At 46.9% G+C, this 22,374-nt stretch overlaps 1 protein-coding gene across 1 annotated transcript; it reads left to right on the forward strand.

The window, feature by feature from the left end:
- Window positions 1–3,568: 3,568 nt before the first annotated feature.
- Window positions 3,569–21,278, forward strand: GPRC5B (G protein-coupled receptor class C group 5 member B). Its single transcript, XM_042438721.1, has 4 exons — window positions 3,569–3,789; window positions 12,131–13,141; window positions 17,345–17,457; window positions 19,201–21,278. Exons 2-4 carry the CDS (start codon window positions 12,139–12,141, stop codon window positions 19,243–19,245), a joined length of 1,161 nt encoding a protein of 386 aa, XP_042294655.1. The 5' UTR covers window positions 3,569–3,789; window positions 12,131–12,138; the 3' UTR covers window positions 19,246–21,278.
- Window positions 21,279–22,374: the final 1,096 nt, after the last annotated feature.

A 22,374-nucleotide genomic window follows, 5' to 3' on the forward strand; every position in this document is an offset into this window, starting at 1 on the left:
ATCGACCCAGAGAGAGAGAGATCCAGAGGTCTCCCCGAAAGAGAGAGAGAGACCTAGAGGTCAAAGTGGACCCCTAGCTCTCTAAGACTGCAGTTCCCATCATCCCTTCCCAGGCTACGTGGGGGTTGAACAGCCCTTCATGGATCCCAAAACCTATGGATGCTCTAGTCCCATTAAGTGCAATGGAGGAGTCAAAGGGACCTTTGGCCCTCTAAGACTGCAGTCCCATCATCCCTTCCCAGGCTGCTGGGAGTTGCAGTCCAAACAATTAGAACAGGCCCTCATGGATCCCAAAACCTATGGATGCTCTATCCCATTAAGTGCAATGGAGAGTCAAAGGGACCCCTGCCTCTAAGACTGCATCCCCCATCATCCTTCCCCAGGCTGCTGGGAGTTGCAGTCCAAAACATAGAAAAGCCCTTCATGGATCCCAAACCTATGGATGCTCTAGTCCCATTAAGTGCAATGGAGGAGTCAAAGGGGACCCACTCTGGCCTCTAACACTGCAGTCCCATTATCCCTTCCCAGGCTGCTGGGAGTTGCAGTCCAAGCAATTAGAACAGGACTCTCTCTCTTTAGGTCGATCTCTTGCTCGACCCTGTCTCTCTCTCTCTCTCTCTGGGTCGATCTCTTGCTCGACCACTGCGCCTCTCTCTCTCTCTGGGTCGATCCATAGAAGTTGGAAGGAAGCTCAAAGAGGCTGCAATTCTTTAAAATGGTCACCAGATGGCGCCCTTGTATTAGGAATGTTCTTTATGAGCGAGAACTTGATCAAACCGAAGTCTATGGAGAGGAGACTCATGGTAGATGAGATGATGATATGATGATGATTGCACTAGATGCACCTGGTGCCTTCTTATTCTCTCTTCCCAGGTAAAAGGTGCCTGAGCCTCCCTTCTCCAAACCAAACCCTTGAGAGCAGCAATGTTTGCATTTCCAAAGGTTAAGACACCCCCCCGCCAATTCCTCTCTCTTTTTATCCATTAAAAGGTGTATGCTTTATATTTTATTATTATTATTATTATATTATTAATTATATTATTCTGAAGACATTCAAGGGTAGTGGCAAAACTAACCCAGTTTGAGACCACTTTAACTACCCTGCCTGGGATTTGTGTTTATTATGGCTCAATGTCTTCTCCTCCCAAAGACTACAATCCCGGATTCCCTAGCATTCAGCCGGGGCAGTTAATGCAGTCTGGAGGTAGAGAGAACAGGACTTGTTCAGAGAAGGGCAACACGGTTCTCCCAAGGCACTTGGAAACATGGTCGTGTTTCGTACACTGCTTCTTCCACAACTGTCGCTTCCCAAATCTGATGCCCTCGCAATGTTTGGTACTGCAACCCCACACCCTAACAATTGCTGGTGCTGGCTGTCGCGAATGGGAGTTGTATCCCAAGACATTGGAAGGGGTCCAGTTGCCTATCCTTGTAAGAGATGTTTGGTTTTGGAGGTTTGATGCTTCATCTAAGTGCCATGTTCCTTTATTTGCATTGCTTTCCCCTTAGAAGCATGCTTTCTTTATATAATGGTCTGTGCCAAGGAAGCCCTTATGTAACCGGAGGCACCTCAGGCGCCATGTCTCAGAACACAGGCCGCCTTGGCTGGCTGTCAATTGCAATATGTGGCGCAGGGCTAGTTTCGGCTGTGGCCGCAAAATGTGAGAGCAAACAAGCATGGAGGTTTAAACCAGGCCACGAGGGAAGAAGACAGAAGAAGAGATCCCCTCTCCTTTCATCACAAGCCTATGCACAGATATGACTTTGCCAGTGACATCCTTTCGTTCATGCTTAACGTGAACATAACATAGGTTTAGAAAAAGCCGAGCTGGAAAGTAGACAACTGCCACTCATTTGCCCCAGACATGTGTGTCCTTATGCATTTGCTGCTTGGAATGTTTGCACTGACTTCTGCCACAAAGCAATGCCACTGCTTTTGAAAAGAGGGCAAGAAGACATACTCAGAGTCATGACTGATTCAGGATGCGAGTCAAGCTGCCATTTCTCATTCGCTTCCATTGAAGTGCCCATGGTCAACTGAGTCGAGGGTGTTGATGGGACGAGGAAAAAGGTTGCGCTGTCAAGGGTCTGTTCACAGAGTCCAATTGTTGTCATTGATATAAAATCATAAAATAATAGAGAGGGAGGGACTCTAAGAAGGGCCCTGATCCAGTCCAACCCATTCTGCCATGCAGGAACTCTCCGTCAAAGCATCCCCATTGACAGAAGGCCATCCAGCCTATGCTTAAAGTCCTCCAAGGAAGGAGACTCCACCAGGACCAAGGCAATGCAGGCCATCCCTGAAACAGCCCTGACTCTCAGGAAGTTCCTCCTAATGTTGAGGTGGAATCTCTATCCTGGAGCTTGCATCCATTGTCCATTGGGTCCTAGTCTCTGGAGCAGCAGAAAAGAAGCTTGCCCTTCCCATTATGACCTCCTTCAAGTATTCAAACAGGGCTCTCATACACCTCTTAACCTTTCTCTCTCCAGATCAATAAGCAGGGCTCGTCTTGGAGCCCCAGACAAAGCTGGGCTTCTCTGGAGGGTTCAGCCCAGCCGTGTTCGGAGCTCTCCATGGTGCTGAGAGACACAGGGACACTATGGCACGGTGTCTTCCTCCATGCAGCCGGGAAATGTAAGCCAGGCAAGGAAGGAATAAGGAGAGGAGGAGATAGACTCAGATTCATTTCAGAGATGGCCATGCAGGATGTATCCCCATTCCTTTTCCCTATAGCTTTCTCATGGGTCAAAAACACCCGCAGAGTGAGACTGCTTCCACTGCCTGGAATCCTGGGATTGTAGTGAATTGTGGCACTCTGACAGCTGAGGCTCAGTTGATCACAAACACTACATTCCCAGGATTCCAGCACTAGAGCGTTCCAAGGCATGGTTGGCTGATGCGTCTGTGGCTCCGCCCCCCTTCCTGGCGGGAAACTGAAAGGAAGGCGCGAGGAACGACGACTCTCTCAATCGATTCGGGACCAGGGGCGGGGCTTGCAGGGGGCGTGGTTCTTTGAGGGCGAGATTGTATAGAGAGGGCTTTCAAGGGGCGGGGTTTTGTATGGGGCGGGGTTTGCATAAAGAGGCCTTTGAAGGGGCGGGCTTGAAGGAGGCGGGGTTTTGTGTGAGCGGGGTTTGTATAGAGGGCTTTTGAAGGGCGCGGGCTTTGAAGAGGGCGTGGTTTGTTGTGTGAGCGGGGTTTGCATAGAGAGGCTTTGAAGGGCGGGCTTTGAAGAGGGCGTGGTTTTGTGTGAGCGGGGTTTGCATAGAGAGGGCTTTGAAGGGCGGGCGTTTGAAGAGGGGCGTGGTTTTTTGTGGGAGCGGGTTTGTAAGAGGGCTTTGAAGGGGCGGGCCTTGAAAGAGGGCGTGGTTTTTGTGTGAGCGGGGTTTGTATAGAGGGCTTTGAAGGGGCGGGGCTTTGAAGGGGGCGTGGTTTTTGTGTGAGCGGGGTTTGTATAGAGGGCTTTGAAGGGGCGGGGCTTGAAGGGGGCGTGGTTTTTGTATGGGCGGGGCTTGGCGCCCGCGCGGTCAGTACAGGAGGGGAGGCGGCGCAGAGCGGAGCCGGCTATCGACGGAGCGGTGTCTCGCGGCGTGCCGTCCTTCTCTGAGGGGACAAACTGCCGCCGTCCGGAGCCCGCTCCCGCCGCCCTCTTCGCCCGATGAGGAGCCCGGCTGGGGGTCCTGAGGCGCCGCGGTGGGCTCTGCTGAGCGCTGGGCTCCCCTCCGCGCCGATGTGAGCGAAGAGCAGGACGCCCGGGAGCCAAGGAGGGAGGCAGCCCAGAAGGAAGGGTGAGCGGCGGAGGCAGCAGCAAGGGCCACGAAGGGACTCTCCCCCCTCGAGTCCCTTCCCCAGGAGCCTCTCTCTCCCGGCCGCAGGGAGAGAAGGAGGAGCCCCGGGTCTCAGGGCGGCCCCGGGGCTCCCTTGGCTCAGAAGGAGAGACTGGGGGATGGCTGCCCAGAGAGAGCCATTGGGAAACATAGGGGGACATCTGCCCAGAGAGAGCCATTGCAGAGGAATTGCCCATAGGGAGACATTGGAGAATGCTTCTCCATAGGGAATCATTGGGGAATATTTGCCCATAGAGAGTCATTGGGGAATACCTCTCCATAGGGAAACATTGCTGGACACTTGTCGCAGAGAAGAACCTTTGTCCATAGAGAACCATTGCAGAATGCTTTCCCATAGGGAACCATTGGAGAAGACCTGTCCATAGGGAAACATGGCATGAGTCAGTATCCCCCATGTCTCCCTCTGGGCAAGGGTTCTACAGTGATCCCCTATGAGCAAGTATGGCTTCCCTGTGGGCAAGGGCTGTGGCTTGGTTTGGTGTGTCCTGTCTCTCACTGTTTTGGGGCTTTGGACGTCCTTCGCTGGATGGCTGGCTGCCCCTGGAATACGTCTCTCCTGGCAGAGTTCAGCCCCAGCCCCAGATGGAGGCAAAACCTCAGGAATAGACTCTTCTAGAACATATGCGTAGAAGACTTTGAGGGGATTTTGAGACTGGGATGGCCCAGGGTTATTGGGACGCAGAGCCCCAAAAGGACTGGGTTCAGGGATCTAGAGGGGATCCAGTTTCCCAACATCCTTTTTGAATTGTGGCCCCAGAACTGGACACAATATTATTCCAAGTGATGCTTGACCAAAGCAGAATAGAGTGGCACCATTACTTCCCTTGATCTAGACACCATTGATGCAGCCTAGAATTGCATTGGCCTTTTTAGCTGCTGCATCGCACTGTTGACTCATGTTCAACTCTTGCTCTACTAGGACTCCTAGATCCCTTTCTCATGTAGTCTTGTTAAGCCAGGTGGCCATATAATAATCATAGAGAGAGAGAGAAGAGACCGCAAGGGCCATGATCCAATCCAAGCCCATTCTGCCATGCAGGAAATCTAAATCAAATCATCCCCGACAGATGGCCATCCAGCCTCTGCTTGAAGGCCTCTAGGACATGTAAATATAAAGAGCTCCCTACCCTCCGAAAAAGAGCAGCCGCTCCAGAATCTAAAATTACCATAACTGCACCAATAAGCAAAGTACTTTTTTGTAGTGGTCCTTTCAAAGTGGGAGATCACATTCTCAGTCGGAATATGGGGGGACTGTGCATGATGTGCGTCATCTCGCACACAAACACACCCATTATTCCCAGTGATCCTATGAGACAAAACACCGATTGATCATGCCAGGATCACAGCATGGACTCTGTGGCTGTGCAGGGATTTAACAACCATATTGCACTGCCTTATATATATATATAGCACTGTAACTGGTCCTGAAGCCTTCCTGAAGAGATAACGCTCACTTTTTTTGCAGATGAGAACTGCAGAGACAAACCTGGGAAGCGGCACGAAACTAATGCTGCGCTTTGCTTGCCTCTGGTCTGTATTCTGTGCCCATCTCCACTTTTGACCCAGGAGAATGTGGGCATGGGGTTTGGAAGAGAAGGACCTGTGCTTTGGTTGGGTGGCTCTTTATAGAGCCTTGAATGTTGATTTCCACTCCCCCTCCCCTTTAAACAAGAAAGACCAAGTGAGATGTGAGGTTTCCAGTCCAGCTCTCTCTTTATGCAGCTGCTCCAGGAATAGGTTGGTGACACTTGCTGTGTGCAAATGAATAGCTGGCAGGAGAGGAAGACAAAAGACATCCAGGCTGCAGAAATTGATCCAAATGCTGGTTTAGGGCTTGATAAAAAGCCAAGCCAGAGGATAGCCTCCCTCCCAACCCTAAGTCTCCTGAAGGTCCTAAGTGTACCGAAGGTGGTTCTGCCTTCAAGGTGCTCTGAGATTCAAGCAGATCAGGAAAGGGTTACATTAAAATAAAGCCTATCCCTCTCTTTCTCTCTCCCAGCCCCAGAGCATCACCGACACTTTGCTGCCACAGCATATCTCCAGAGAATTACCTTGGTGGCAGACGGCAGTCTGGATCTAAGAACTGGGGGATTAGTCTGGATGTAGGACAGACAGAGGAGAGCGGGGTGGGGAGGGGGCTGTATCCAGGGTTGAGGGTAAATGGCAGGGCCAAGTGGGGAGGGGAGGTCTGTCAGAGGGGCTGCCTAGAGGCAGACTTGGCCATAGGCTGCGGGTGGGAGAGCAGCAGAGGCAGCTGCGACTATGGAATAAAGGGACCAAGAGGCCATTGTGGGGATTATGTGCATCTGAGGTTGGTGTGTGTGTGTGAGAGAGAGAGAGGATGCAGCGTGCAGGGATATTTTTCATGGGTGGAAGAGTCTTTGTTCATTGTCAGTTCTAAAACCGAACTGACCTAATAGGATGGTCACTGAGAAATTAGCTTAATACCGTATGGCCTCCTTGGTGGGACACCAAGTGCTGAGGAGAGAAGCTCTTCCTCCCTCTTCTGTGTATCCTTGGAGTTGTGTTGTGGGGAAGAGTGGGTAGAAGCTTGGTCCGAGACAGGAGTGAACAATGGGCCTGGTTTTTTGCAGCATGCATTGAGAAAAAGGTGAGAGAAGAGGAGAAAGAATGGTTAGGGCAGTCAAGAAGGTTCCCCATCACAGCTGGATCTGTTTACTGCCTGGTTAAGGGGTGCTCCTTCCATCCCTTTGTGCCCTTAAAAAGCAAACCTTAATGGGGGCTTAACACTTGCCAGCGCCAATTCTCTTCTTTACGCTTGTTTATCCCAAACCCTATAACCAGATTTCCACGGATTTGAACTGAGCCGTTGACAACGTCAGTAATCCTGTGTGTGCCATGCTGAAAGATCGGACGCAAGAGAGCCAGGCATTGACCTTGTGGGCTGGGGGATTCTGAGGGTGGTGGTCTCCCAAAGTAGCTTAGAAACATTCACTCTCCTGGCATCTGAAGGCTGGCCAGTGCATGCCTCCTTTGTCTGATGGAGCTCAGATGTCAGGGTATTGGTCCGAAGAGAGAAGGGAAGGATGAAGCAGTGATCCCTCTACACTCTGTGTATGAACTCTAAGGACCTGGTTAGCATTGGCAATGGAAAGCAGTTCTGTCTTCTAACAGGACAGGAACAGACAGGAGGCTGCCACCACTTTTCACTTGAGGCTATTGCCTCATCCTAATGGCAGAGTCAGCCCTGCAAAGCCCCCCTTTTTAAAAATGTCACAGCAGTTGTCAGCCAGAAACATTGTTTTTTGCACTACAATTCCCAGAACATGGGGGATTGTAATACATAATACTTGAAACTGACAGAGGACAGCCTTGGGATTAGACTCACCCTGGTTATTAATGTCTCTGATCTACCATGTTGTTCCCTAATACAATGTGTGCGAGATCAAGAATGTGGTTCCTCAGTGGCGAGGGCTGTATGCTCAGAGGTACTCTTTATTATTGGTGGATTCTGTGGGTTAAGCAGACTATTTAATTTTTAAAGGGGGCTCCCTATAAGCTTTCACTCAAAAGGAATTCCTATCCCATTTGTACAGTTTAATTACATGGTAATGGCTGAGTAAGCCAATCGCTCAGTGGAAGAGAATGTGTTCAACCCCCAGCATCTCCAGTTAAACAGATCAGGAGATGAGGGCAGAATATTCTCCACTTGAGTCTGCTCTCAGTCTAGACAGACAAGACTGGATTGGATGGATCTACATGATCTGGAGTTTTGAAAAGTTGCAGTTTGGACTGTAGTTCCTAGAAGCACTCAGTCAAGCTGAGCAGACCTATGGCCATCCTGTGCTGGAAAGCAAAAGTAGGAACTGTCGCCTTCCATGTATTACACTACAACTCCCCATCATCCCGGATTGGTTGGGGCCAATGGCTATTGCAGTCAGACATCTGAGCTCTTTTGGGAAAGGAGTCTCAAAGCAAGCGATAAATCAGGATGCTCAGAGCTGAATTAGGAAATCAGGTGCCCTGCCTCCAGAAGTTTTTGGACTACAACTTCCATAGTCCCTGGCCATTAGCCATACTGGCTGAGCTTCTGGGTGTTACAGTCCAAAACTAAAGTCCCAGCCAGCATGTGAGAATAGTAATCTCAAATTATTGTTGTTGTTGTTGTTTTCCCAAACTTGGATTTGGAGGGCACCAGGTTGCCTTCTTCCTGGTAAAATATCATGAGGTTCAGGCAGTTCCTTGGTTAGAATCCTAGGATTGGAAGAGACCACAAGGACCACCCAGTCCAACCCCATTCTGCCATGCACGAATACACAATCAAAGCATGCCTGACAGATGGCATCCAGCAAAGAAGGAGACTCCACTGTTCTCTAAGGCAGTGCGTTTCACTGTTGAACAGCAATCACCGTCAGGAATGTTTGCATGGAATCTTTTCCCCTCTAGCTTGAATTCATTTCTCTGTGTTCTGGTTTATGGAGCAGTAGAAAACAAGCTTGCTCCATCCTGAGTATGATTAAACTTGATCGTTTAGATTTAAACTTGTGGACGAGAGTGAAAAGTTTCTAGTACTCATACTTAAAAAAAGAGGATTGAATTGAATTGTGATAATCCATTTCCTTCCACCCTCAAAAAAAAGTCCATTGTACGGTAGTTTAATGCTGAACGACTTGCCTCTCCCTGAGCATGGAAATGTGCATCCAACTCAGATTCAGGTTGGGCTCTTCGATCATCTAAAAATACACTGGGAGTATTTTTTGCTCCCTCTCTCCTTGTCTCTGCGAGGGGTCATAATTTCTCTTACAGCTGAGGAGGCGCATTATGCCAACAGAGAGGAAATCGCTGTGGCATTTCTGCCTGCAAAGGACACTGGCGTTATTAATTATTCTGGAATGGTGTCTCTTCAGTGGCCTGATCTTTGCTTAGCTGTTGTTTATTATTGGCCCCAAAGCTTATCCTTTTGTATCTGGTTGGAAAAGACTGGGCAGAAATCTGACTCGCAAGCAGCTCTGGCACACTGCTGCATGTTGGGCTGCTTTCATTCTGCAACCGCAGCAGGGAGAGGATTCGGCTTCTGAAGGCTGAGTAGAATGTGTGGACTCCCCTTCCCCCTTTGCAGTACTACTGCAGTGCTAATCCTAGGCCTTTTGGGTCCCTGGATGTCTAAACCATTTGTGGTTCTACTGGGAAACTTGGGAATGAATTCACACAGTTTGGATGCTCTTCCCCATCAGATTGAAATGTTGCAACAATGAGATCCGCCATATAGAATGCAAAAGAATGCAGCTGTTTAACCCAGAACAACAGTGGACCCTCCAAATTTTGTTGGGTTGTAGTTCCCATAATCCTTTACAGTTGGCTATTCTGGCTAGGGCTGGTGGGAGGTGCAGTGCCATAACATCTGGACTACCACATATTCCCCACCCTCATTTCATTAATAAAAAGAATTCTACCCAGCAACTTGGATCCATTTCAAACTGGCTTCCGGGCGGGTCACGGGGTTGAGACGGCCATGGTCGCCTTGGTCGATGATCTCCGTCTGGGCATCGACAGGGGTAGCGTGTCCCTGTTGGTGCTCTTGGACATCTCAGCGGCTTTCGATACCATAGACCATGGTATCCTTCTGGGACACCTGGCAGAGGTGGGAATCGGGGGCACTGCGCTCCAGTGGTTCCGGTCCTACCTCTCTGGGAGGTCCCAGATGGTGCAGCTGGGAGACGTGTGCTCCGATGAGCGGGCCCTTAAAACTGGGGTCCCTCAAGGAGCCATTCTGTCTCCCATGCTATTTAACATTTACATGAAACCGCTGGGAGAGATCATCCGGAGACATGGGGCGCGGGGTTATCAGTAGGCTGATGACACCCAACTCATTTTCTCTATGTCTCCGACTGATGCAGTGACCGGGGATGGCGTCTCTCCTCTCGTGACCTGTCTAGAGTCAGTAATGGGCTGGATGAGGGAAAACCGACTCAAATTGAATCCAGAGAAAACGGAGGTACTAGTGATAGGTTCTCCTGGTCCAGGAATGGCGGTGGTTCCACCTGTCCTGAACGGGGTCACGCTCCCTGTGAAGGACTCCGTGCGCAGTCTGGGGGTGCTTCTTGACTCGTCGCTTCACCTGACTGCTCAGGTGAATGCGACGGTCAAGAGCACCTGTCATCAGCTTCGGCTTATTCGCCAGCTGCGCCCATATCTGGCCCAGAGGGACCTAGAAACTGTTGTACATGCTCTGGTAACCTCGAGACTGGATTTCTGCAATGTACTCTACATGGGGCAACCCTTATACCAAACTCGGAAGCTGCAAATGGTGCAGAACATGGCAGCCCGGCTGGTCACTGGCGTTTCCAGGACCAGCCATATAACACCGGTACTTAAAGATCTCCATTGGCTGCCCATTCGCTTCCGGGCTTAGTATAAGGTGTTGGTAATTACCTATACTGTAAAGCCCTAAATGGCTTGGGCCCAGGATACCTAAAGGACCGCCTCTCCCCGTACATTCTGCCTCGCACCCTCAGAACGTCTGGGCAGCAATTACTGAAGGTGCCTGGGGCGAGATTATCCTCCACTACACGGAGGACATTTTCCACTGCTGCCCCAGCCCTTTGGAATACGCTGCCCACTGAGCTCCGCTCGACTACCACCCTGGCCCAATTCAGGAAGGACCTGAAAACCTTCCTGTTCCAACAGGCATTCCCCGAATAAAATCCTGTGGGCCTCCCTCCTCTTCTGTGGCCAAGAGGTTGGGCTATGGGGCTTTTTCGCCTGTTATTTTTATTGTTGTAAGATGGCTTTTGATACACTGTATTTTAATGTTTTATGTATGGATGTTTTAACTTTTGTTGTAAGCCGCCCTGATCGCAGGAAGGAGCGGGATAGAAATAAAAACTTTATTTATTTATTTATTATTTAATAGTTGGGCATCATTTAGGACCAGGAGTGGTAACTTCTGTTACTCTAGAAGTTTTGGCTTGTAACTCTCATTGGTCCCTCCCAGGATAGCCAATGGTAAGGAACTTACATCTTAGGGCCAAATGTCAGTAGCGTTGCTCTAGTGCAGCCTCAGGACCTGTTGGGTTGTAGCCCTTATTCTCCCCAGCCAGCAAGACAACTGGGAGATTAATGGCATTGTCACCAGTGGCTGCTGGTGGCTCCCATGTGGGTGAAAATGCTCACTGGGTTTTGGTCTGAAGTTTAAAAGAGCTTCCTAGGATGCCAAGCCCAGTTCCCAAAGTAGGTTCAACACTTGAAGTAGCTTCTTCCAAACCCTGACCCTAACAATCTGAATGAATTCACTGCCCCCTGTCAGGGAAGCATCAGCCAGCACTGGCAGTATGGCTTGGAAGGCTTGAAGGAGGCTGGTTGAGAAGATCAGCAATCTGTAGCCTCAGGATCTTGGTCAGTAGAAATGTACACACAAAAGAGGAGAAGGAAGGAACACAGGAAACAGAGGCTGGATGGCCATCTATAGGGTATACTTTGATTGAGAGTTTCTGCATGGCAGGGGGTTGGACTGGATGGCCCTTGTGATCTCTTCCATCTCTACGGCCTGTTACAGATTGCCAAAATAAAGCTACTTCGGGTCTCTTTGGAGGTATGCTGTTTAAATGATGCATGGGTCCTAAGAGTCCGGAGGTCGCGCCAAAATCACACTCCATTCCTAAGCACTGGAGGGCAGCTTTGGTGCAGCTTCCAGATTCTTAGGATGCATACATCATTTAAATAGCATACCTCCAAAGAGACCCAAAGCAGCTTTATTTTGGCAGTCTGTAACAGGCCTACGATTCTGTGAATCTACCTGCCGCATCTAAGCTGGTGAAACTGGATTGTGTGGCTCAGTGAACTGCCTGCTGTTTCGAGTGAGTAAACCCCACTTTCATATGTGTCTGTGGCACGCAATGTTCTTTTTGTTACAATAACAACAGCAAAAATAAGTTTCCCCTGAGATTTCTAAATCAGGCTGCAAAACTGAAAGAGAGCTGGTGAGGGGAAGAGGGACCAGAACTACTAGGACTGAAAGGGTGGCAGACTCCGTTTTAGTACTGAAAACAAATCCCTGGATTGAGCACATGCTGAGATACACACTCCCTTCCTCCTTAATTCTAAACTTCGGTTCACAATCTTCTGTCTTCCAAACCTGAAGTCTGCATGACTGTGAATAAGGTAATGGAGGTACTCCAGAACAGATCTTGCTAATTCACCAGTGGTCCAAAAAGTAGTTTTTCAAAGTGCTACTTTAACAAGTATAGGAAGATGAAGTAAGGAAGATGAAGTGAGTAAAAACAATACCCTCTAACCCTTGTATTTTATCTCCTTGTTCCAGACAGAAAAATGCCTGCTCTCCCAACTTGTGGCATTCTTCTCCTCTTTGTGATTGGCTATGGGTCCTCGGAGAACTCCAGTACCTCAAGAGGATGCGGACTGGATATCCTTCCTCAGTATGTGTACCTGTGCGATCTGGATGCTATCTGGGGGATTGTGGTGGAAGCAGTTGCCGGAGCAGGAGTGTTGACAACGCTGCTTCTCATGCTGATCTTGCTGGCGAGGCTGCCATTTATCAAAGAAAAAGAGAAGAAGAGTCCCCTGGGGCTGCATTTCCTCTTCCTTTTGGGGACTTTGGGGCTCTTTGGCTTGGCGTTTGCATTCATAATCGAAGAAGATGAGACTATCTGCTCAGTCCGCAGGTTTTTGTGGGGGGTTCTGTTTGCACTGTGCTTCTCATGCTTAGTCGCTCAAGCTTGGAGGCTCCGGAGACTCGTCCGCCATGGCAAAAGCCCATCTGGATGGCAGTTGGTTGGTGTGGCCATCTGTCTTTCTCTGGTCCAAGTTATTATTGCAACAGAATGGCTGATACTGACCATTGTGAGGGACGGGAAGCTGGCCTGCCACTATGAGCCTATGGATTTTGCCATGGCATCCATCTATGTTATGTTTCTGATGGTGGTGGTTCTGAGCTTTTCATTTTTCACAGTTTGTGGAAAGTTCAAGAAGTGGAAGAAGAATGGTGTGTGCCTCATGATCACAAGCTTTTTCTCAATCCTCCTCTGGGTTGCTTGGCTGGCAATGTATCTATATGGGAATAAAGAACTTGGGAGAAGGGACCAATGGCGGGATCCAACACTTGCAATTGCGCTGGTGTCCAGCGGTTGGGTGTTTGTGATCTTTCACGCTATCCCAGAGGTTCACTGCTCCATCCTTCCATCCCAGCAAGAAAACACACCTAATTATTTTGACACTTCACAGCCGCACATGCGCGAGACCGCTTTCGAGGATGACTTACAGCTTCCAAGGAGCTATATGGAAAACAAAGCCTTTTCACTGGATGAGAATGCAGGTAAGACTTTCGCCATACATTTTCTTCTAGTTGTTTCATGAGAAAAAGCATGGGTGTGTGTGTGTAGGGATTCCTTTGATAATGAAGTGGTAAAACACAAATACAGTTTTAAGGCAGTAGCCATGTTAGTTTCTTTAAGCATAAAAAGGAAAGGTGGGGTGGGAGAAGTAATCTAGCAGCATCTTTAAGGTTACTTAATGTATATGATGCATACAGCTCCTGTGGATGAGACATCTCCAACAACCCCTGTTTTCCACTGCTCTGCTTAAGTCTTATAGATGCATGCCCATGTTCTCCCTAACAGAGTTTATCCATCTGATGTGTGGTCTTCCTCTCTTTTTACTACCTTCTTTTTCTAGCATTACTGTATTGTCTTTTCTAATGAGTCATGCCTTCTCATGATGTGGCCAAAGTACAAGAGCCTGAATTTGATAATCTTGGCTTCTAGGGTTATTTCAGGCTTGATCTGTTCAGTGCCCCCATTTGTTTGGCAACCTCCCTGCCCAAATTGTCTAAAGGCCATTAGCATAACGCTATCTATAATAATTGTTTAAGACCAAGTAAACTTCAGCAGGACAAAAGCAAAGCCACTGTGGAGTAGAGATTGTTGGGCTAGGACTGGATTCAACTCCCTTGTAGGCCATGAAGCTCATTGGGGGACCTTGGGCCAGGTGTTATCTATCAGCCTGGCCTACCTCACAGAGCTGTTGTGGGGATGAAAATGGGCAAGAAGCCCACATAGTTTCTCTCAGCCCCACCTTGCATCAACAGTGATAAAGAAATATGTGAATTGTAGTCAAATACCATTTGGGCGGACTAGCTTCTTCCCTGAAATCCACAAGTAGGATACTTACCAAACTAATATTCAGAATCGGGTATTCTGAAAGTGATGTACCCTAAGCAAGAGCCACCCATTTTGTAGCCCCATGACCTTTGGTCTTTTGTATGGGATGTAAGCTTTTTTCAATATAAAAGGTCTACAGTGCTGTCTTGCTACACAGCTCCATCTGTAGCACATGGCAGTAGGTTAGGAGCACTATGTACCCCTGGGCCATATTGATTGATTTGCATTGACTGTCGAATTGTAAGTTAAGTTAGATGCACCACAGCACTCTAGCTTATTGCAGTGACGAAAACTGAGCATGCTTATAGGAACCAAGCATGTTATAGGTCACTACAGTCAACTTGCCCAATCAGATTACAAGTAGGCAACCATGGCAGGATTCCATAAAGATTATTCACGGCTCACCTGCAGTGAACCCTTGAGCGATAAGGTTTAAAGGACTGTCTGATAAAAAAACATATCCTAGTCTTCTTCCCCACTCCACCGTTAACTCTTCTGCTGAGGAAGATGACATGGGGGAAAAAAGCTGTTCTTTCAGTATTTGGGACAAAGGCCTAAGATGAAGCAATTGTTACTTGAGAAATGTGAGGTCTTTTGCTCCTCTCTCATTTTTTTTATTTACTTCTTGCTACTACTGGTCCCCTTAAATTTAAAATGTGAACAGTTTAGCAAAGCGTTTTACCTGCTATTTTGCAAAGACAGCATATCCTAGAAAATGCTGGGAAGTGTTCCTCCTCCGTACTTGAGCTCTGCCGAGAGACCAGCTGCATGTCTTCCCTCTGCTCCCAACTTCCCATCAGGCTGCAGCAAAAGGAAAGATGGACAAGCTGGGCCCCTCTCCATTGACTCTAGAATCGTAGAATCATAGAGTTGGAAGAGACTGCAAGGGCCATCCAGTTCAACCCCATTCTGCCATGCAGGAACTCTCAATCAAAGCATCCCCAATAGACAGCCATCCAGCCTCTATTTAAAGACCTCTAAGGAAGGAGACTCTACTTAGAGACCAACTCCCTTTTGCTTCCTCTGAATTGGTTCATGCAGGCTATCAGAGGATGGAAGCAATTTTGAGAACTGCAGGTTTCCCCCTTATTTTCCCCATCCCTTTTGTCTTTTGTGCTTTATTTTAGGAAGGGATGCCCTGGGCGTCTCCCAAGGCATGTGGCAGTGAGGTGAGGGTGCCACTCAGCCGGGTGTCACCCCTCTTCTGAGGTGCCACCCGGTGCCGTCCCCATCCCCTGCACCTACCTAGTGATGCCACTGATCCCATGTAGTTTGTAATTCTGTGTCTGCTACTGATAATTTGTGCTTAGCTCAGCATTTCCCAACCTGGGGCTTCCAGACATGAAGAAGTGCTGCTATGTATGCTGGCTGAGGATGGTGGGAGTTAGAGTCCCAGAGGGCCCAAGGTTTAGGAAAGCTGGTTTAATATACAAGCTGAACTTTCTGTTGTTTTTGGACGCAGCTCTTGATGAAGGAAGCATTTTTCTTCTCTAGAGACATGCTGAAAAATAGACAATTGACCTCAAATGTCGCATGCTTGTGAGATTTAAAGCCTGTTGCTGAGAAGAAAAAGTGTGCACAAATAGCGTACGTATTTTAACCTGGGATCAGCTAATGTGTAAAGTTGGAGGGGTGCATGAACACATTTTAGTAAGAGGGGAAATGCTACATAAATCATAGTAAATTGTGACAATACATTGTGTACGTAAGGAAATATTCATTAAAATGTATACAAGTTTCCTTACATCGAGAAGGCAATACAATACAAAACAAAAACAGGTAGAAAATACAAGTGGAATTTGGAGCAAATGAACTTGAGGCTGAAAATGGGAATTCTCACTGCTCTGGTCTAGTTTAGTGCTGTGTTCATGCGCAGATCATTTGGGTCAAATATGCCTCTCTCCTCCTCTGGCAGGGCTAGCAGAAGGAAAGAGATGCCAGGTATTAGGCAAACTGAACTGAATCTGCTTTATTCCTTCTTCCCAACTCCTTTCTCCTTACATGCGTAGCATTAAAATAATCGCAAATCCCTCCCATATCAGTTTAGTTGAACATTAGTTTATAACTGGTTGTGGCTAAGGACCAAAACAAACTCTGTGTGATGTAGGATAACTGGAAGGCAAAGTGAGATGGCCAGCTCTGGCAGATTTCAGCTGTCATGAAATGGATGGAAAGGAACAAAATAATCTGATTGACCCAATTCCCTGCCTTGACTTTGAAAGAGGGAGATACCACTTGCTGCTCAGCCTCAGGCAACAAAATATGATGTGCCAAACCAGGTTCTATGAACAGTAATTTAAATAGATTGCCATTTGACTGCGCACTGAATGATGGCACAAAGAGAGTTGAATGGAGTCTGTTTTCTGAGTACAGTAATTGTCACACTTCTGTTGGCATCAGAGAAATCTCTTTTCTATGGATCTGATGAACATCTTAAAGTAAAACTCTGGAGTTGTTGCTGCATACCTTCAAGTTGTTTCCAACTAATGGTGAAATCCTAAGGCAACCTTGTTATGGGGTTTTCTTGACCCAGTTTGTTCAGAGGGAGTTTGCCTTTGCCTTATTCTGAGGCTGAGAGTGTGGTTTCCAACACTGAATGGGGATTTGAACAGTCTCCAGAGTCATAGTCCAACACTCAAGGCTCTTTATAAAGGCTTTTTACATCACACTGGCTGTACATGTTACAAAATAACCTATAAATATATAAATAAAGCAAAAGATAATATTGCGTCCAGTTCTGGGCCCCACAATTCAAAAAGGATGTGGAGAAACTAGAGCCATGTGTCCAGAGGAGGTCGACTAAAATGGTGAAGGGTCTGGAAACCATGAAGCCCTATGAGGAATGACTCAGGGAGCTGGGGATGTTTAGCCTGGAGAAGAGAAGGTTAAGAGATGATATGATAGCCCTGTTTAAATATTTGAAGGGATGTCATGTTGAGGAGGGAGCAAGCTTGTTTTCTGCTGCTCCAGAGACTAGGGCCCAATGGAGCAATGGATGCAAGCTGCAGGGAAAGAAACATTAGGAGGAACTTCCTGACAGTAAGAGCTGTTTAACAGTGGAACACACTCTTTCCTCAGAGAGTAGTGGGGTCTCCTTCCTTAGAGGTCTTTAAACAAAGGCTGGATGGCCATCTGTCAGGGATGCTTTGATTGTGATTTCCTGCATGGCAGAATGGGGCTGGACTAGATAGCCCTTGTGGCCTCTTCCAACTCTACAATTCTATGGACTGGAGGACTGCCAATTCCCACCCCTGTGTTGGAAAAGGCTTTTGGGTTTTGCAGATGCTAGAAAGCCAAAAATGCTGTCCTTAATCTCTCTTTTTTTTCTTAATCCTCTCCACCTCCTCCATTATTTGCAGCTTTACGGACGGCAGGATTCCGCAACGGCAGTTTGGGAAGTCGTCCTAGTGCCCCTTTTAGAAGCAACGTCTACCAGCCCACTGAGATGGCAGTTGTCCTGAATGGTGGGACTGTAAGTATCAAAATAGGATGCTTGGAGAAGCTGGCTTTTTAGGGCCAATGCCCAGCCTCAGATTTCAGTCTAGGACTTTATCTTGTAATATCCCCTGTGAATGGCAAGTCAATGAAATGAGGATGATGGAAGTTTAAACTTATCTCTTCTTGTTTTAAGGAGTGGGGTTGTCTGATTCAAAAGAATGCTCCTGGTTCCTAGGAAAGGCCCTTTTCATCACTGACATTGTGCATTGCCAGCTTTCTGAATGAAGCATTTTTTTTCCCTGCTGAACTCTGAGCATTGGTTAAAAATGGTTTTGCTTCCAAAGGACAGAGAGAGAGAGAGAGAGGAAGATTAAGAGAAATAAGTCTAAAGGAGTTCACTTGGCGAATGCTATCTGTCCTGTTAATCTGCAGCCAGGTCAACATCCAACATGGCTTAGAGAGAGATTCGCAAGGCAAACAGCCTCCGTAAATCTCATTTGCGTTGTGTATGCTTAAATGCACCTACATAGACCACTGGTGCGGCTCGCTCTCACTCTCTCTCGCTCTCCATCTCCAGTTTTGCTAACTAAAAGAAAATGCTTACCTCCACCATTTTAATTTCCACCACATATATACATTGGTGCTGCTTGAAACGGCCGCTCATGAGTCGGCTTGCTCTCCTTGTAAGCTGGAATTGTGCTATTTGGGCATGTTTTTTAAAATCTCCACCAATTCCATAAGGCAGTCTGCACTCTCCGCCCCGGTCCCCCTTTTTAAACAGCGCAATGAATGTGTGATCTCATAATCAGTCTTTTCTAGCTGGATCCAGGCCACCCTACTGCTCACTCGGCAGGAGGGGAGTATCACAACGGTGGATAGAGCCAGGGCCGGCCAGATTGGCATGTGTGTTTACCCAGCTGGAAGGCAGCTCAGAAGCAGCTCGCAGCAGCTAATACTGCTCCAAGCTAATACTGTTCTGAGCCAAAGTAAGCCCTGCACCCTGCTCTCTGAGCCCCCTCCCTTTGCCACAGTTTAGTTGGTTGCGCTGGCTGCAGCAACCTGGCTTGTGGGTACTGCACCTGCAGTACATCCACACTGCAGTTACAGCAGTTTGATGCTACTTTGTTTGCCATAGTTCTATACCACTGAATCCTGGGATTTGTTGTTTCGAGAAAGTACTTAGACTTGTCGGCTGGATAGCTCTAGTGCTGTAGTTCAAGGGAGTTCTAAGTAGGATCCTAGGATTCTGTACAATGAATCCAGGGCAGTTAAAATGGTATTGGGAGCTCCTTGTTTCCCCATCCCTATAATATTATAGCATAAGAGACAACATTAGAATGGGCAACTCCACATAAGAGTTACGTTTCAAAACTGGAAAACTACAAAAAAAGAAGCTTGTGTATCTAGGTACATTGTATACACAGATGTACATGCTATACTACTTCCATATTTTAACCAAGGGCTTGTGTGATTTGAGCGCTCCTTCAAATGTAACCCAGGGATTTTTTTTTTGCAACATGTAGAAAACTGGTATATGTTGGGAAAACTTAAGCTAGAACCTTAGTTCTTGATCTTTGGCTCTCCAGATGTTTTGGCCTTCAGCTCCCCAAAAAGTTTCAACCAGCATGGCCAATGGGCAGAAAGTCCAAAGCATCTATAGGGCCAAAAGTGTAGAGACTCTGGGCTAGAATGTATGTAATATAACCTTTCTTAAAAGCAGTGATTTCTCAACCGTTAAGAATGCTTAGTTATATGGATGTGTTATCCTTATTTCCAGATTCCAACTGCTCCACCAAGTTACACTGGAAGACACCTATGGTGAAAGAGCTTATAGGATGAGAGAGAGAGAGCGAATCCATTAACAGATTTTATTCCCCAGCACTGTGTTTCTTTCTGTGGGAAGGAGCCAATAATACTATAATACAGGAGAGCAGAAAACCCACCTGGGATCATGGGAGTCCTAGAACTAATAGCTTTTAAATAAATAAACAAACAAATAAATACGTGAGCACTGTTGAATTGATAAGCTAACCACAAAAGCAAAACCTCTGCAGTGAAAGATAAGCTGAAACTAAAATTTGAAAATAGATGTAGGCACATTCTGTTTTAAAAAGATATGGGAGAAAGGAGAGGTGGCATGTCTCAAATGGCAAGGTGTGCTAGGTGATCCCGGACTTTACGTGGTTGTCCATCTTTTTGACAACGACAAAAACAAAGCCCATAATGCCAGAAGAGATGCTCCCACTCCTGAGCAGGTTGTCTTTCAACTTCATCTGTCTCCTTTGGAACAAGCAAAGTCCCTTTGCGAAAGCCCACTTTGCTAGAATGAGCTTTACTCCCCCGATGGGACCTTTTCAATGGATACCTTACTTCCCAGTAAAGCAAATGGCATCCATGGTTTGTCCTTATGTCCCATGTATTGGTTGGGTTTCTCAAGATGAGCTTTGGGGGAGAAAACCCAGGGTATCCCTCTGGGAATTCCCTTAAAAATCGAAGTTGGCTCATTTTTATGCCACCCTCTTTTTAAAAGCAAGAAGAAGAAAAAGGAGGAGAGTGGCCCACAGCAGCCTTTGGTCATGACTGCTGACCTGCTTCCTTTCCAAGGAATCACAGCAAGAAGCTACATTATAAAAATGAGGCACTAAAGAGGTGTGGACATTTTTTTGCTCTGCCTCTTTTACCCGATGTCAAAGTTACTCTTAAGAGGGACACAACACGTTGTTAAATTGAGCCATTGGGAGCAGGAAGAAAATGCGGGTCCTCTGTATGTGAGGAGCAGGAAAAAAAGGGACACATGGCCTACCTCAAGTCCCAGTGCCCTGAGCAGAAAGGACACACACTGTATCTTTCCCAAAACCGATTTCTCCATCCCCACGTCATGGATCAAAGCAATAAGGTGTTCTTTGAAAGTGAGAAATGTTCAGGTGCCTCTTGATGGGGGCCCCTTAACTTGTACCCAATAGATCCCCCCCCTTTGCTTGCTGCCACCCTCTCATCACCAGTTTAACACTGAAGCCTCATTGACTGCAATGGTTTGTGCGTTTTCTTGCATTTTCTTGTATGTTCTTTTAAACAAAAACAAAAAAAAATGGGATTATTTTCACATGGGTGCTTGGGAAAGAACTGTATTCCCCCCCCCCCCAAAGGTTCCCATGTTCTTGCTGCCTTTTCACGTTTCGTGATTTTAATTCTATTTGGAAAACCATTCCTTCATTGTTTAGCACTGAATACATATCGGGCATGTGAGCTGTCATTTGCATCATCTGTGCTGGCCAGCATTACTCTCTTGCTTTCCTAGAGACTAAATGCAACTAAGGAGTGTGTGTGTGTGTGTGTGTGGTGCATTACATGAGGTAGTAAGACCATTCTTTTGCATCAGTCCTAATAAATATATTCTATTTTCATTAATAATGTATAAATAAAACAAAGTAACTCAGTAGGTTTGCAAGGTGATTCAATGCACCTTGCAGGGAGAAAGCAATACGTTTTGATCTGGGAAGAGGCCTCCGGTTCTCCTTGTACCTAACTTTTTTACTTTAATACTTGATCTTAAATTTTGGCCCAGTTATCATTATCTAGGCGGCCCCTCTTTAGACTGCGTTACAGGACTCATTCAAGCTAATGCTTTTGTATCATAACACACACATATTCCTTGCACAAAAATATCAGCATGTTGAGGAGAAGGGTTCTGTCCTAACATGCTACTTTTCTAGAAGCAAGTTTTCCCCCCACCTCCATAAAACAATTCTATTGTATGATCTTGTAGACCAGGGGCTACTCTTAGATTGAGATAAACAGCAATACCATTTACCACCTTTGTTGGTATGTAGCACCATATATTCCTTGAAGAAGGGGATCTGAAAGATGTAGTCATACCCTACTTACATCAAGGCTGGAATATCACAATGCTCTGGGGCTCTTGGAGACTGTTTTGAACATCTACAGCTCCAAACATTTGTACTAACTTCATGGGCGTCTGATTTGGGGGAACGCGCCACCCACCCTGGTGAGCAGAGTTTCAGCCGCGGTCCCCCTCTGTTCAGAGACTGGCATCAAAATGCTGTAGGCGCGGGGAGGCACCACCACCTGCAACATTGGACGACCCACTCAAAGTAACAATACTGGGTCAGATAAGCAGATAGCTTGATTTAATATGTTGCTGGGGAATTTTGGGGGTTGGTAGTCTAAAATGACTTTTCCAAGCTCGACTTCTCTCTGGAGGCAAAATTAATTTTGATAAAAGAAATCAAAGAGGTAAGTCGCTTTCTAAAGCTCCATTCAGGCCATCACTGACGGAAGGACCATAGTCCAGATGATGGGAATGAGAAAAGGCCTTCTCTTTGCGCATTCCAACCTGCGAAGTGTTTTACTGTATCCCACCTTCCAGTTAATGGAACAGTTCCCTAAAAGACTGGCCTCATCCTTTCAGTTACGATCTTCCACTGCAGACTTCTTGTCTGGTTAGGAAAGCATCTGACTTGCCTTATGTTTAAGTCTTCCAACTATGAGGGAGGGTTTTTTGGGGAGGAGGTGAGGTGAAGTGATGCTATGGGATTCATGACTTGGTTGCGTTGTTGCATCATGGTTTTCTATACTGATTTTTAAAACCATATAAACTTGGGAGAATTTACGGAGGGGAAGGGAGCGCAAAACATCCTGAAATAAATACACATAATTAAGATGCAATACTTGCAATCTGTAATAGGTGCAACTCAGGTGCAGCAATAGCATCACCTCAGTGAGAACTAGGTCCTTACTTACATTGACAGCAACTGATTTAGTTACTACTGAAATTTGGTGCAAAACAGGTTGCGCCTGTAAGTCTCTTAACTGTCCTAAACAAATTGCATTGCTATTATTGCTGTGATCATTGAGCATGTTTTATCCCTAGATATTGAGTAGCTAATGCTATTTTCCACTATAAACTATCAAATCAATGTTGTTTTCATCA

This window comes from Sceloporus undulatus, chromosome 8 (genome assembly GCF_019175285.1).
Source record: "Sceloporus undulatus isolate JIND9_A2432 ecotype Alabama chromosome 8, SceUnd_v1.1, whole genome shotgun sequence".
In the NCBI taxonomy this organism is placed as follows: Eukaryota; Metazoa; Chordata; class Lepidosauria; order Squamata; family Phrynosomatidae; genus Sceloporus; species Sceloporus undulatus.